The following is a 15,238-nucleotide window of genomic DNA, read 5'->3' as shown; positions in this document are numbered from 1 at the left end:
GCTTGTTGTCCTTGATCCAGAGGCTCCATGCGGACAACTCTGCCAGAATCAGATGGGGAGGGCAGGGTATAACGACTGAGGACTTTCCCGTCCAAAGAGGCGTCAGGCAAGGCTGTGTTATGGCCCCAACGCTATTTTCATTATTTATTAACAATATAGCGGAGCGACTTTTGGAAGCCCACGTAGACGCACCCATTCTTGGCAACACTAAGGTCCCTATCCTAATGTTCGCTGACGACACGCTTTTAATTGCTAAAACACCTTGTGGCCTTCAGTGTTCATTGGATATTTTCGAGACCTTTTGTGTTGATCGAGGCCTTGAGATGAACATTAAAAAAACCAAGCTTATGGTATTCAGGCCTCACAAACTTTTTAAAAATAGTTTTGTTTTATCTAAAAATCCACTTGAACAAGTACAGGCTTTTAACTACTTAGGTGTTAACATCCAAAATAATTTTTCGTGGAAACTACAGCGTGATATGTCTACCTTAAAACATAGGCAAATTGCTGGAGCTCTTGTTGGCGAATTTAAAAAGTCCCCCTCGAAGCCTATCCGACCTGTGCTCCAGGTGTATAGTGCAAAAGTGGTGAGCTCGGCTCTCTATGGAGCTGAGCTGTGGGGTTATGAGAACCTGTCTCCTTTAGTTACCTCGGAAAACAGGTTCCTGCGTAGCATCACTTCCCTCCCCCAGAGCACGCCCATTGTTCCTTTAAGATATGACCTTGGGAAAAATTCAATAGCCGATATAGCCAGACTTCGTCCTATTTTATATTGGCGTTGCCTGTGGACTACCCCGGAGTTAGCCCATTATGCGGAGGGTTTCCTGGATATAATGTCTTTGGTGGGCTCCCGGAAGATTGTTTGGCTCAACGAGACTAGAAAATCCCTTGTGGCACTTGGGATGAGTGATCTCTGGGAGAACCCCTTGGCTGCTACCTTTCCATCTAAAGCACACATGAAAGAAAAATATTGGGAGTTGGTAAATGCCAAGGTTTTCCATGAAACTAAATCCCTCTCATTAACTGATGAATTTTTGAGTATTAAACCAGTTCCAAGGTTAGAACACTTTTGGGATCTTGTCACCAAAGTGCTCGATAGGAAATTATTTTTCCAGATGCGGGTGGGAGTGTTGCCTTTAAAATGCTTTTCAGCGAGATGGAAGCCTATAAGTACCAATCTATGTTCTTACTGTGAATCTCAGGTAGAAACCCTTGCACATATGTTTTTTGCCTGCCCTGCTTATGCGGCCCCGAGGCGTGTATGGTTGAGACCCGTTTGTAAACTATTGGGCACAAGACGGAGTGTAGAAGCTTTAAGACTCCTTCGCACCTGCACAGACCCGGTCATTGTTGTGGCCCTGGCCAAATTTCTGGGGTGGGCATGGGTAATCAGATTTAGCGTTAGACACTTTTGGATGTTACCCTTAATGATTTCTGTGTATATTAATTGCTTTTTAAAAAATATGTACATATTTTAATAGTAACATTTTTAGACTGTTCTATTGTATATTGTGCACCTGTGCTGTTTTGTATTGCTTTTATGACTTTTGTAGAATAAAGCTGTTTGGATTTGGATTTGGTTGAGCAGGTACATGTCTTCTTCGGTCTTCTCATGTGCTTAATTAGTTATTAGTAATTATCATTACTGTTTTAAGCGTGACTAAAAATGTCAATTTATATGATTAGATTATGAGCTGTTCCAACATGTTAATTTTCTAAAACAACTGTCTGCGGCGAGTTAGGAGTTTGGTTAAAAAATTGCTTTTCCATTCAAATGCCCATAATGATCTTTGACCTCTGCTACAGCAAGTGAATGGACTAAATGACATCAGATTTACAGGAAAGTAGAATTGTATTCAAAATAAGGTCTTTTGTGGCTTGGTGTAAATCCATTCAGTGCATTTTAACATGTTGGTGTTACAAAAATGAGTCAGGTGTCCTTTAAAGACAATTAAATGTGTCTCCTGATAGGTAGTTTGTTGACTCTGATAGAGTGGACATTTCTTATCCTACTTAGGGGTGCAACATAATCATTGTAGTCCGCACCCGCATATTATTCGCTGTCCATGGTTTACTAGATTGTAGGAAAATGTACCGAATTCATGTGTGTTCATGAAATATGAATCAATTCGATGTAAAGCTCAATGCCTGTTTTAAACAATTGTAACACACACTTACATAGAGATCATAGTAATGTGCTTTACTGACATCCTATACACCTTTGAATGTTTATGAGAAAGTGAAGTCATTAGTATCGTTCCTTAAAAGGTGTTAAGCGAGCGTGTAGAAGTCTTGTTGCAAATAGAGCGTCGACCTCGAAGCTGGGGAACGGGGTTTAAGTCTCGGCAACGACGCTCAACATCCTGTGATTCTGGGCAAACCCCTTAATCTCCTCTTGCCTGACAAACATGAATGTGTCCATCTGTAATGAAACTGGTGCTCTGTAAAGCGCTCTGATACCTGATACGTTCGGGTCTAGTTTGCGCTATATAAAACTAAAAAGAAAGAAACAAGCATTTGCAATGCAATAGGTCTCGCATTATTAAAGTTTGAGCTATTGGTGTTGCATTATTTAGCAATGCCAATAGCTCAAAGTTTAATAATGCGAGACCTATTGCATTGCAAATGCTTGTTAATGTTTTTCTCTTCATCTGTTTCCTTTCCTGTGCACCCTAGCCCACCGCCCTCTTTTACGATATTCTTCAGTGTAAATTAATTTCAGGCCAGAGCGCCCCTAGGAACAACCTAGCCTTGTGCTTTTTATTTGCCATTTGAAGGGCGGGGGGGTTTGGTAGGATTGAAATGTGGACTTAGGGTGTCAAACATAGGTGCCCAGTGCCACCTAATGCCATGCACAGGTGCCGTTTTGACAACAAAATATGAATGTTTCGGCCCAGAATACCTTTCTGGTGATTGCCCTGTGATGCAAACTGGCTTCTGTGCCCGGTTTACCCCTTCCCAGGGCACAAGGAACCCCATCTGTTTCATTACACTCTCTTGTAACTTTGATGTCACAAGACACGCGAATTGACGTCACTTCCGGCAGCCCCTCTAAACATCTCTAAAGGCCCCTGTGATCGAACTTACAGTTTTTTTTACTCCTACATAAAGGCAGACTTCCTTTATTTACGTATGTGTTGTCTTATGAAGCGCTAACCACGCCTGAGCAGGTATCAGAGCGCTGTACTGAGGGACGTTGTGAGAACAGGCAAAGTGAAGCATGCATTGAGTGGCAACATCATAAAACAGAGGGCTGGGCTGCCAGGTCTGACAGGGGCCTGTAGTGCACCGAGTGACCAAGGGTGTGCGAGTGTGCTGTGGGAGACATGCATGGACACATGGCAGCACAGCGGGCAAACAGCAGCCAGTCAGCAACAGAAGGAAGAGCGGGCCGAATATTATAGGATTAAGTGACTGGCGTGAAAGGATTTCAGCAGAGGCAGCGGGGCTGGGGCGTAGACAGCAGAACAGCTGCTGAGACTCCGCAGTCAGTCAGCAATAGAAGGAAGAGAGAGCCGAATATTATGGGATTAAGTGACTGGTGTGAAAGGATTTCAGCAGAGGCAGCGGGGCTGGGGCGTAGACAGCAGAACAGCAGCTGAGACTCCGCAGTCAGTCAGCAATAGAAGGAAGAGAGAGCCGAATATTATGGGATTAAGTGACTGGTGTGAAAGGATTTCAGCAGAGGCAGCGGAGCTGGGGCGTAGACAGCAGAACAGCAGCTGAGACTCCGCAGTCAGTCAGCAATAGAAGGAAGAGAGAGCCGAATATTATGGGATTAAGTGACTGGTGTGAAAGGATTTCAGCAGAGGCAGCGGGGCTGGGGCGTAGACAGCAGAACAGCAGCTGAGACTCCGCAGTCAGTCAGCAATAGAAGGAAGAGAGAGCCGAATATTATGGGATTAAGTGACTGGTGTGAAAGGATTTCAGCAGAGGCAGCGGGGCTGGGGCGTAGACAGCAGAACAGCAGCTGAGACTCCGCAGTCAGTCAGCAATAGAAGGAAGAGAGGGCCAGATATTAGGATTAAGTGGCTGTAGTGAAGAACGCTTTTAGCAGGAGTAGCGGGGCTGGGGCGTAGACAGCAGAACAGCAGCTGAGACTTCGCAGCCAGTCAGCAACAGAAGGAAGAGCGGGCCGAATATTATAGGATTAAGTGACTGGCGTGAAAGGATTTCAGCAGAGGCAGCGGGGCTGGGGCGTAGACAGCAGAACAGCAGCTGAGACTCCGCAGTCAGTCAGCAATAGAAGGAAGAGAGAGCCGAATATTATGGGATTAAGTGACTGGTGTGAAAGGATTTCAGCAGAGGCAGTGGGGCTGGGGCGTAGACAGCAGAACAGCAGCTGAGACTCCGCAGTCAGTCAGCAATAGAAGGAAGAGAGGGCCAGATATTAGGATTAAGTGGCTGTAGTGAAGAACGCTTTTAGCAGGAGTAGCGGGGCTGGGGCGTAGACAGCAGAACAGCAGCTGAGATTTCGCAGTCAGTCAGCAATAGAAGGAAGAGAGGGCCGGATATTATAGGATTAAGTGACTGGCGTGAAAGGATTTCAGCAGAGTCAGCGGGGCTGGGGCGTAGACAGCAGAACAGCAGCTGAGACTCCGCAGTCAGTCAGCAATAGAAGGAAGAAAGGGCCGGATATTAGGATTAAGTGGCTGTAGTGAAGAACGCTTTTAGCAGGAGTAGCGGGGCTGGGGCAGGGACAGCAGAATAGCAGCTCATAGAAGCTGTAGCCAGTCAGCAACAGATGGAAGAGAGATTGGATATTGAGGTTAAGTCACTAGAGTGGAGGAGGCTTTCAGCAGAGACAGTGGGGCTGGGGCGCAGAAAGCAGAAAGGCATGAGGGACTGAACTAGGGACAGCGCGGAAAATATGCCAAGTCGTATGTTAGATTTATTTTACGTTCGAAAGAGCACCTGCAACCCGTTCACCCCTGACAAAGAACAAATGCAATTTATAGCAAAAAAGCAAGCCCTGGTACCTGGGCTACTGCTGCGGAGAGTCGGACGTCTAGATAAGTCGGGCTCAGTTGGAAGGGTCGCCGCTGAGGGGAGTCGGTGCAGCTTCACAGGTCGGGCTAATGTGATAGTCACAGCTTCAGGAGTCTGGTCCGAAGTACCGGCGTCGCAGATGAAGGAAGTAAAGCGCGTGCAGTTTCTAAAGCCAGCCACAGCATATCGGGGCCATGGAGAAGAGCGAACTATTAACTTCCGAGGCTGACCGGGAGGTGAGCCGTGGCGCGATCCTGACTAGGAAGCTCTTTAAACAAGACTACAAGTCCCAGAAATTAAAGAAAAAAACTGTTCTGGAGCAGAACTTCGTACACGAACCTGGGAAACTCTAAAGTGCCAATAGTAGCATAAGTGAACAAGCCGGAAGTCAGGCGCCCTTGCCCGGGACGTGGGCGGGGCCTGCTCCGGCAGGAAGAGAAACGGCGTGCCATGCTAACGCGGGGCTCCCATGCTGAAGGGAGAGCCCCGCGGTGGCGACCGGAGTGGAGCGAAGCCCCGGGTTCCAGGAGGGGGCCCGGGTGAAGACTGCGGCGGCCGAGGCTGACTGCGGCGGCCGAGGCTGCCCACGGCAGCAACGGGCTCAAGGGAAGCCCCGCAAGAGAAGTGCTGCAGCCGCGAGGAGGAGCCTCCCCAGAAGAGCAGCCCGGTGAGTGAAGAAGGGCTGGGGGGCTCCGTGTGGGCTATTGTTGGTGCCTGATCGAGGCACTGCGTGTTTTTGGCATTCTGAGCGGCCCCGTCTTGCAGCGGGACGCTCCAACAGGGCTGACATGTGGTCAGAGGGGGACAGGAGATGTGCACGCCGCGTGGCTGTAAGCGCGTACACCAATTAAAATCCGCTAAGAGCCTGCGCATGCCCATCTCCTGTCCCCCTTCCGAGGCAAGTCAGCAACAATAGATCTCGCTGGCGATAGCAGCGCTTCGCGCTGCGTTCGCCAGGCGAGACCTAAAAATGACGTGATGCTCTTGTTATGTTGGCTTAAGTCTGAAAACTGAAATCACAGTATTTAGAAATTGTTGTGTTTAAACAAGTGTTTGTATTTCATGCGCGTGCACAATGCTTTTTCCTTTCTCACGTTTGCATTGCAGGTGGAGGGGCCTCTGTCAGAGAAGACTTGTTCTATTGTACTCTAAGTCCATGGAGGAATGAAGCAGACACAGAGGGCTTGGTGAGAAGAACATCATTCTCACGGGAGAGAGCGAAGGCACCAAGGACGAATTCTTGCAAGGGGCGTGCATGGAGAATAGAGTGGAAAACATCACCGTAGTGGAACATGTTGTAAATTAAGTCTATTGTAACTCAAGTGAGCAGGAAAGAAAAGCATTATGGGATACTTTGCAGAAGTGTCATTTTGCGTTTGATGTATTGACGAGAGGGGCAGTCGCCCTGTTCCCTTCTGTCTTTAGGACAGAGTGTATCTGACTGCTAGCCTGCTATTCTCTGCTATAGCTTCATGCTGTTTGACCCATCAAAGGTGGAGAGACCTCTTAGGAAGACTCCATCACTGACACCTTCTCTCTCTCAGAATCTTTTCGCCTAGATATTGAAGTAGGGATGGCACCTGAGGATTTGAAGTAGGGATAGATGTTCAAATGCTTTTCTCTTAAGAGGTTCCGATGCAGGGTATCCTGTATTTCATGGGTACTCACAAACTTTCTCTCGGGGACCAAATTTACAGTGTGGTTTGTGGCTGAGGGCTGCACCGGTGGGGGCGGGGGCAGTAGGGTGAGGGGGCGGGGCTAGAGCAAAAAAAAAACAATGCCCATGAGGTTGAACACAGGCCCCTGCAGCGGACACCTTCGTCCACTGAGCCACCAGACCCAGCATACACACATCTCTCTCTCTATTTATGTCTCTCTCTCGCTCGCTCTGTCTCTCTCCCTCCCTCTCTCTATCTCTCCCTCCCTCTCTGTCTCCCTCCATCTCTCTATCACTCTCTCTGTCCCTCTCTCTCTCCCTCCCTCTCTCTCTCTGTCTCCCTCTGTCTCACTCACTCTGCTTGTCTGCCTCTCTACCTCCCTCTCTTTGTCTCCCTAACTCTGTCTCCCCCTCTCTCTCCCTCTGTCTTTCTCCCTCTGTCTCCCTCCCTCTATCTCCGTCCCTCTATCGGTCTCTGTCTGTCTCCCTCTGTCTGTCTCCCTCCCTCTTTCTCCCTCCGTCTGTCTCCCTCTGTCTGTCTCTGTCTCCCTCTGTCTCCCTTCGTCTCCCTCTATCTGTCTCCCTCCCTCTGTCTGTCGCCCTCCTCCCTCTGTCTCCCTCTGTCTGTCTCCCTCCCTCTGTCAGTTTCCCTCTGTCCGTCCCCCTCTGTTTCCCTGTCTCTGTTTCCCTCTCTCTGCCTTCCTCCCTCTGTCTCCCTCCCTCTGTCTGTCTCCCTCAGTCTCCCTCCCTCTGTCTGTCGCTCTCCTCCCTCTCTCTATCTCTCCCTCCCTCTCTCTATCTCTCCCTTCCTCTCCCTCTCCGTCTTTCTCCACATCACTCTCTCTCTCTCTGTCTCCCTCTGTCTCCCTCTGTCTCACTCACTCTGCTTGTCTCCCTCTCTCTCTCTCGGTCTCCCCCTCTCTCTCCCTCTGTCTCCCTCCTGTCTCCCTCCCTCCTGTCTCCCTCCCTCTGTCTCCCGCCCTCTATGTCCCTCTGTCTGACTCTGTCTGTCTCCCTCCCTCTGTTTCCCTCTGTCTCCCTCCGTCTGTCTGTCGCCCTCCTCCCTCTGTCTACCTGTCTCCCTCCCTCTGTCAGTCTCCCTCTGTCCGTCCCCCTATGTCCACCCCCCTCTGTCTCCCTCTGTCTGTCCCCCTCTGTCTCCCTCTCTTTGTCTCCCTCTGTTTCCCTCTGTCTGTCTCCCTCCCTCGGTCTCCCTCTCTCTCTGTCCCCCTCCCTCTCTCTGTCTCCCTCCCTCTCTCTCTGTCCCCCTCTCTCTCTGTCTCCCTCCCTCCCTCTGTCTGTCTCTGTCTCCCTCCCTCTGTCTCCCTTCCTCCATCTCCCTCTCTCTTTCCCCATCTGTCTCCCTCTGTCTGTCTCCCTCTGTCACCTCACCCGCTGCTGTCACTCCCTTCTGCCCTCCTTCAACTCACCCGCTGCTCTCACACCCTGCTGTCCTCATCACCCTCTGTCACCTTACCCACGTGTGTCACCCTGGGCTGAGACTGCTTCCCGGGCACACACACAGCCGCACCCGAGTACTTCACAGGTCTTTAAAAGACCATTCACTTGTTAATGAGTCTTTGTTGCATTTCACCTCTTCTTGGCGCCCCTGCATCTCCACTCAATCAGAGTGGAGATGCAGGGGCGCTAAGAAGAGGTGAAATACAACAAAGCCTCATTAACAAGTGAATGCTCTTTAAAAGAATCGCCCGGCGCCTATAGCTCCGCGCTGCTGACACCGGCGGTGCCTGCTGACAAGCACAGGTAGGATGTCTGCAAGGTCCGCGGGCACCACGGAAGGCTTGCCGGGCCGCTGGCGGCCCGCGGGCCGTAGTATGAGTACCCGTGCTGTATTTGGTTGTCGCCTCAAATTACTGTGTAGCTCTGAGTTACACTGTATCTGAATTGACTAACACAATGTGCCTCCCTTTTACACTTCCATGCTGCTAAATAAAACATCAGACTTTAATGGGCTCCGCTCCTTCAACTCTCAGAAGGTACGCAAACAAGCCAATCTCATCCTGGAAAACGGTGTGAGGGTCATATAAATTTGCAGATGTATTTGATTAAACCTGGAATGAAGAAAGCAGTCTCAGTGGGGTAGACATAAACACAGGCTTTGTCACAGATTTTGAAAATAAAGTCCTAGGTTCACAGGCCCGGGCTAACAGCCAGGATGGGGGATGACAGAAGTGTGCGGCAGCAAATGCCGCGTGAAGTGGGCAAATACTCCAAATCCGTTGGGTTTGGCCGAAGGTTGTGTACTGCTATTTAGGTGGGAGAGCGGATAACACTGAGTCCGGCCAGAACTTAAAGCAAATGGCCAAGGTGGAAACTTTGAGCAGTGGATTTGATGGGGTGTATTATGGTTTGAGGGCTCAGTGCACGAATAAACCCAGACCTGCGCCTTCTCTCAAGCCCTCTGAGCATGGCCAAAGGTCACCACTGCCCATCACCTGCCATGTCAGTCTTTGTTTCCTGTGCTTTCTGTATTTTCAGCGACGTGGAGTGAATTGCACGTGTTGCATACCATGATTGGTCATGTGTTATCAATGTCTCTATGTACCTTCCAAACCCTGAATGTGCCATCTAAAATTATGCTTGAGGGATCACCTTGATTTGTAAATCCTGCACTGGTTTCTGTATTTGGTCCTAGTGCCGCTTGAGGTTTGCTTGCCTTTGGGTGCCTCAAAGGTACCGTCATCTCTCCACTGCTGTGGTACAACTTGAAGACTAACACCACATGGCTGTAGGAAATGTTCTTCCATCATGACATATTCACAAATCAGAATCAATTTGTGTTTTGTTAGATGACGGGAAAAGAAATACAGAGCCCTTCTCTAGCCAATCACATTTATAAGAAAATACAAACTATGATCGACAGGCGGTGCAAATCATTATTCATAATTTTTAATGACAAAGAAATACAAAAGTTTTAACCATTGTCACCCACATAGTACTTTTTTAAAAAAGATATCTAAAAAACTGCTGAATGGATTAACACCAAATCAACTAAAGCAAACTTTCTGCTACTTTTATGCCACATATAGGGTCAATTGATTCAGCGGTTTTGCCTGCAATTTGTTTTATGTGAGCTGAAAAGGATACACTTCGTTTTCCACCACACCTACAAAAAAGTTAACTGGTCAAAACGTAGCATCCCTTTGCCAAAGTTGGTGCAAATTTGTTCAGCGATTGGCAAATCAAACTGCAGTAGTCTCCATTCCTTTACATCACATATAGTAATAGTAATTTTGTGAAGGACTCAAATTAAGGCAAGTATTGGGAAAGATCATCAGGGGCCGTATTACAGATGGTGCCCCGGGGGCACAATGGGTGGTTGGTATTATAGAATGGGGCGCAGACGCTTGTGCTTCCCCTTTTATAATACCAATAGCGCTGGTGCACTTAAAGCACCAGCGCTATCAACAGGGGGTGTTCCCTCATTTGCATAGGGGCGTTCCCTATGCAAATGAGGGAATTCCTTTGACTCTGTGCCCACGCCATATTACAGACGCGGGCGCAGAATCAAAGAAGCCCTATTAAAAGGTGGCGCACTCTCAGTGCGCCTCCTGACAGCAGCCCTCGGCAGGGGCTAAAGGGGGACCCATGGACCCCCGCAGACATTCCCTTGCAGTGTCGTACTTTAATATTCGGGACCACGTAGGGAACAGGGCCCTACCCCTGTCTATCTTGGTATTAGCGAACCGCAAATGGTAAATGCGGCATGTACGAGTGCTTTACTTATCGTTCTAGCTATGAATGCACTGTGTACACGTTATTCTGCTGCACTACGCGGGTTCCATTTTGGAAGCAGTGGCCATCTTGTCATTGCCCTCACATAGGCTATAATGGAGCAAATACGGGCCTCACAGTACATGGGCTTCTTCTCTGACTTCTCTGTGACCTGGGCAGCTGGCTCTGCTGCCCCGGGTCAAACTGGTCTCACGAGCTCCCCTTCCTCTCTCCACCTGTGATTAGCATCAGGGCTTGACCCGTCATAAAACCCTTTCATTCTACACAAGCCCCTGGCTAATCTCTTTCGCACCTGGCTGTTCCTGCTTTATGACTTGGTTCCCAAAACAGGAGATGCTCATGTTTATTGGGGGGATCTGTTTACATGTAATGTGGGATCTGAACCTTGTTGTGTAAATCATTGTGGGCTGGCCGAACTGGAATGTGGGATGGTCATCATGACTCTGCCTTTTCTTTGTAATGTACACTTGCATATTGCCGTATCATAAAACCTAGGAATGTATGCTTGAGGCAGGAAAAAGGGTATTTAAGATGAAGTCCATTCCTATGATTTTCAGCAGTCTCCTGAGAACATACACGCTGTTGTACTTCTAGGATACCTGTCATTGGTCTGCAGCCAATAAACGATTCTTTGACTTCACCCAGAAGACTCTGTGTTTCTGTAGGTCCGGAACAGGGTGAACCCAGAAGTCATAGGGTGTGTGTCCCTGCACCGCTGGGTCTAAATTACCCAGTACTTCAGTTTGGCGCCCAACTCGGGACGATTTCAGCGGTACCAGTCCAAGCCAGAGGTTCGTGAGGAGCTTCGTGTGGAAATTCTGGAGGAAGGCCGCCACTTCATCGACCCCTGCATGTCGACGTGGTCCGAAAGTCTTTTCTGCGAGGTTCTCCGCGTCCCGACGGCTACGAAGGACTGCTGCCCTGATTAATCGACCTGTTTTGGACCCTTGACGAGTTTGAGAGAGCGAAACAATCGAGAGAGTCTTCTGGTGACGCCATCGATTAGCAATATTCAGTTATGTATACGTGGAGCGTCTCCCATTTGTTTTGGTATCCTTCGGGATCGTTTGGTTTGATTTGGTAATAGGTGATTTGGTGTTTGCAAACCCCAAAGCCAGAGGACTCGTGTATTCACGAGAATATCGTAATCGATAATCCTTTGACGTTTGGATCTAGACTAGTGAGCGAAGATGCCTGGTTCTAGAATATTTGGTAGAATATTTTGTTTGGGTTGTGGAAGAGATTTCCAGCTGGAAGAATCATGCCCGGTTCCTCCGGTTGGAACTCCAACTTATGAGCTCTATGTAAAACATGGCGTAGGCCCCATTGCATATAACGAAGTATGGATCCACTACACCAGAAAAGACGGTGTTTTAAAATGGCCCCAAAATGGTAGTTTTGATACCGATATTTTAGATAATTTGGAAATTAAATTGTTTAAGAAGAAAGCCCGGCCGGCGATGTTTGACTCTTTCCGCTTATGGCGAAAGGAAGCCAAACAAAAGGAAATTAAGCTAGCGAAAAAGAATAAGAGAGAAAAAGGTATGACAGTAATGCAAGCAGCTGTACAATTTAAAGACAATGAGGAGGAGCAGATGAGCGAGCAATTACACAGGCAGCGCAAGTTAGGGATTGACAAATGTTACCCAGCTTTACCACATTCTAAGCAGAATGAGTTAGAAGAAAAGGAGAAAGATCCCTTGATGTCGCATTTGTTGAGTTCGCCACCCCCGTATGCGCAAAATGCCACGGCGCCTCCCCAGCTTGTGAATATGCCTCCTCCAGTCAATATGCCGCAAGCTTTGCCGCAACCGCCAGCTGCTTTGCAGCCGGCTCTTATCCCTGTAGCGCAACCCTCTCAAGGGTTGCCAGTTGTGTTTCCAACTGCCCCCGCACTTCCTGCGACTTTGCCTAATTCAGCAGCTGCCTCCCCTAACACTCTTCCTTGCACCACTCCAGTACCCGTTTCTACATCCTCTTTTCTTCCCTCTGTTTTTCCCCCTGTTTCCGCTTCAACTTCTCCTTCAGCGCGACAGCGTTTAGCTAATGTGGTTACTACATTAATGTCGCCTCTCTTTGAGTCGTCTGGTGCGACTCCTGGTTTACGGCGTAAGCAATTGCGTAGTCAATTGCCTAACCCTGATGAGAAAAAGGTAATAGACAGCATGGCGCGTAGATGGATTGTTTTCCCTTCATTGTATGATGTGGAATCAGTTGTCAGCGTTTTCCATCAATGGGATGCCCCAAAACAGAGATATGTGTTTGAGAAAATGTGCGAATTTCTCTCTGAAGAATTGGAGGATAGTGGTAAAAATCCGAGCCCGCAGGAATTGTGTAGAGTGAGGTTTGATTTTGGAACTGGTATAATTGTGGACCGCGATATAGATAAAGCAGTTGCGGTTGTATTGTCCTTCAGGAATGATGATTGTCAACAGTCATTGTTTGAACAAGATGTCCTTGTGGGGAAAAAGGTAAAAGCGCGACAATACCCCATGAGAGAAGTTCCCCCGGTATGGAAGGAAGCAGTCGCAGCTGCCGGTGGTAACCCCGCTGTGCCAGCGCATTTCCAACGTGTTTGGGTGCATGTTCCATGGAAGCGCTCTGAGGTGTTAGCGCTTAAGCAGACATTACCCGATCCCCGTAAAAACCCAGCAGGTTATTATAAAGAGTTGTCACAAACAGCAGGATCATGCGTTATGAATTTGGCAGACATAGACATGTTGTTTGGTAATGTTGTTCCACAGCCTCTATGGGGGTCAATACGTAATGCAGATCACGATGCAGAACTAGGGGATACATGGGCTAACATTATTGCTGCTGATACTAGACAAACTGGTGGCGCGAAACCTGAGCCTTTAGTAGCTGAACTGCCTGGTAGAATCATCACATATATGAAGACACTAATGCCTGCAATGCGCGTAAATTGGGACAAGTTATCTGCGTGTAAACAGAAGAAGGATGAGACAGTGTCAGACTTCTTTACTAGGTTTGAGGAAACGTTTATTGACCACAGTGGGCAGGATATGAGTACTGAGGGTGGCCAACGGTTATTTGTGGATACGTTTGTGCAGAATTTACTTCCTGACCTGTGTAAAAAGTTGAAAGATTCAGAGAGTTCTTGGGCTGTTTCTTCCTCAGCGCAAATACTGGCTACTGCACAGTATTATGAAAATAGAGATAAAGACGAGAAAGATAGGACAGAGAAGAAAACAAAGGAATTAAAGACAAAGGTCCTTTTACAGCAGGCCTATCCACCACGTGGAGGTCAGAATAATTATAGGCAACCCCAAGGTGTTTATCACCAACCCCAACAATTTCAGAACAATCAGCAAATGAATGGGTATTATCAACCACGTGTCCCTGTGGGTCCCAACCAATGTTCATACTGCAAAGAGGAAGGTCATTATAAATATAGTTGCCCTAAATTAATGCAACGGAACGGTAATGTGTATGGCGCTAGAGGTAGGGGTGGTCAGCAAGCTCCTAGAGGCAGAGGGCGTGGAAGTGTTCCCCAGAACGCGCGTCCTCTTCCGCCCCAAAGCGCCATTAATAGCTTTGATCAGCAAGCTAACGCGACTAGTAATACGGCCCAGTATTACAATAATGATTATTATGTGGAGGACGGTGATGCAGAAAGTAGTGATTACTAGGACAGCCATAGACAGAGAGAGGGAGTTGTTTCAGTGCCAGTGGATCAGAGTGGACCGTATGTTGAGGTGACTACAGCAAATGTAACGGAGCCCTTTCTGCTGGACACTGGTGCTGCAAAGAGTTCAATCATGCATTCAAAACTCCCTGGCGCACCTTTGTCTGGCGATATAAATGTTTCAGTAGGTTTTTCTGGCGCCCCGGTTAGGAACCCGATTTCTAGTCCCATGTCACTTTCTGTTGGGCCTTGCGAGCTGAAAGCACCCCTGATTCTGACAACAGGTTGTGGTGAGAATTTGCTGGGATTAGATTTGTTGAAAAGATTGCATGCTACACTGTACTGTTCTCCTTCAGGAGTACAACTTACATTAGGCAAGAAAGTGATTTCCCCAATGTACTTGTCTAAAAACACAATGCCACCTGAATTGTCATCCCTTCCGGATGCCCTTTGGGCTACTGGTCCCAATGACGTGGGCCTCTTGGAGATACCGCCATACGTGGTGACTTTAAAGACTAATGTCAGACTGCCACGTATTCCCCAGTACAAAATCTCTAGTGAGGGCCAGAAAGCATTGTTAGACATTGTCGGCGACTTGATTAATAAGGGTGTGATTGAAGAGACAAGAGGCAACGTTTGCAATAGTCCGATTTTACCTGTCTTAAAACGAACGGACCCTTCACAGCCACCTGTTTACAGATTTGTGATTGATCTTAGAGAGGTTAATAAGATTGTTGTGCCACAGTTTCCGGTTGTCCCTGATATAACTGCCTTGTTAACGATGATTCCAGCCTCTGCTGCATGGTTTTCAGTGATTGATTTAAAAAATGCTTTCTTTAGTATCCCAATTGCAGAAGAGAGCAGAGACATTTTTGGTTTTAGTCTGGGAGGCCGAAGCTTCCGCTTCAAACGCGCTCCCCAGGGCTACTGCGAGAGTCCATCCATATACAGTCAAGCTTTGAAAGCGCAGCTTGATGCACTTGTCTTACCTAGTGGCGCTATCCTCATTCAGTACGTGGACGATCTTCTAATCGCCGCGGATGCTGAGAAGATCTGTAAAGAAGCCACATTGTCATTGTTGCGCCATTTATCCGCTTTTCATCACAAAGTGTCTCTCTCTAAGCTGCAATATTGTCGACAAGAAGTGACCTACTTAGGTCATCTCTTATCGAAGGAGGGAAGGAAACTGA

General features: G+C 48.0%; 1 protein-coding gene across 4 annotated transcripts in view; it reads right to left on the bottom strand.

Moving 5' to 3' along the window:
• The window catches only part of LOC146829963 (GTPase IMAP family member 7-like), a 64,819-nt gene that overhangs the window by 30,666 nt on the left and 18,915 nt on the right, over window positions 1-15,238 (bottom strand). For 2 of the 4 annotated variants that reach the window (XM_085604219.1, XM_085604220.1), the window contains exon 3: window positions 15,038-15,101. The exons of the other annotated variants lie outside the window; for them this stretch is intronic. In XM_085604219.1, coding sequence (XP_085460345.1) covers window positions 15,038-15,056 — 19 coding nt within the window. In that variant the 5' untranslated portion in view covers window positions 15,057-15,101. The remainder of the gene's footprint in view (window positions 1-15,037; window positions 15,102-15,238) is intronic. 4 annotated transcript variants of the gene reach the window in all.

Source organism: Triturus cristatus, chromosome 5_1 (assembly GCF_964204655.1).
Source record: "Triturus cristatus chromosome 5_1, aTriCri1.1, whole genome shotgun sequence".
Classification (NCBI taxonomy): domain Eukaryota; kingdom Metazoa; phylum Chordata; class Amphibia; order Caudata; family Salamandridae; genus Triturus; species Triturus cristatus.
This window is presented reverse-complemented; position numbering and strand designations above follow the sequence as displayed.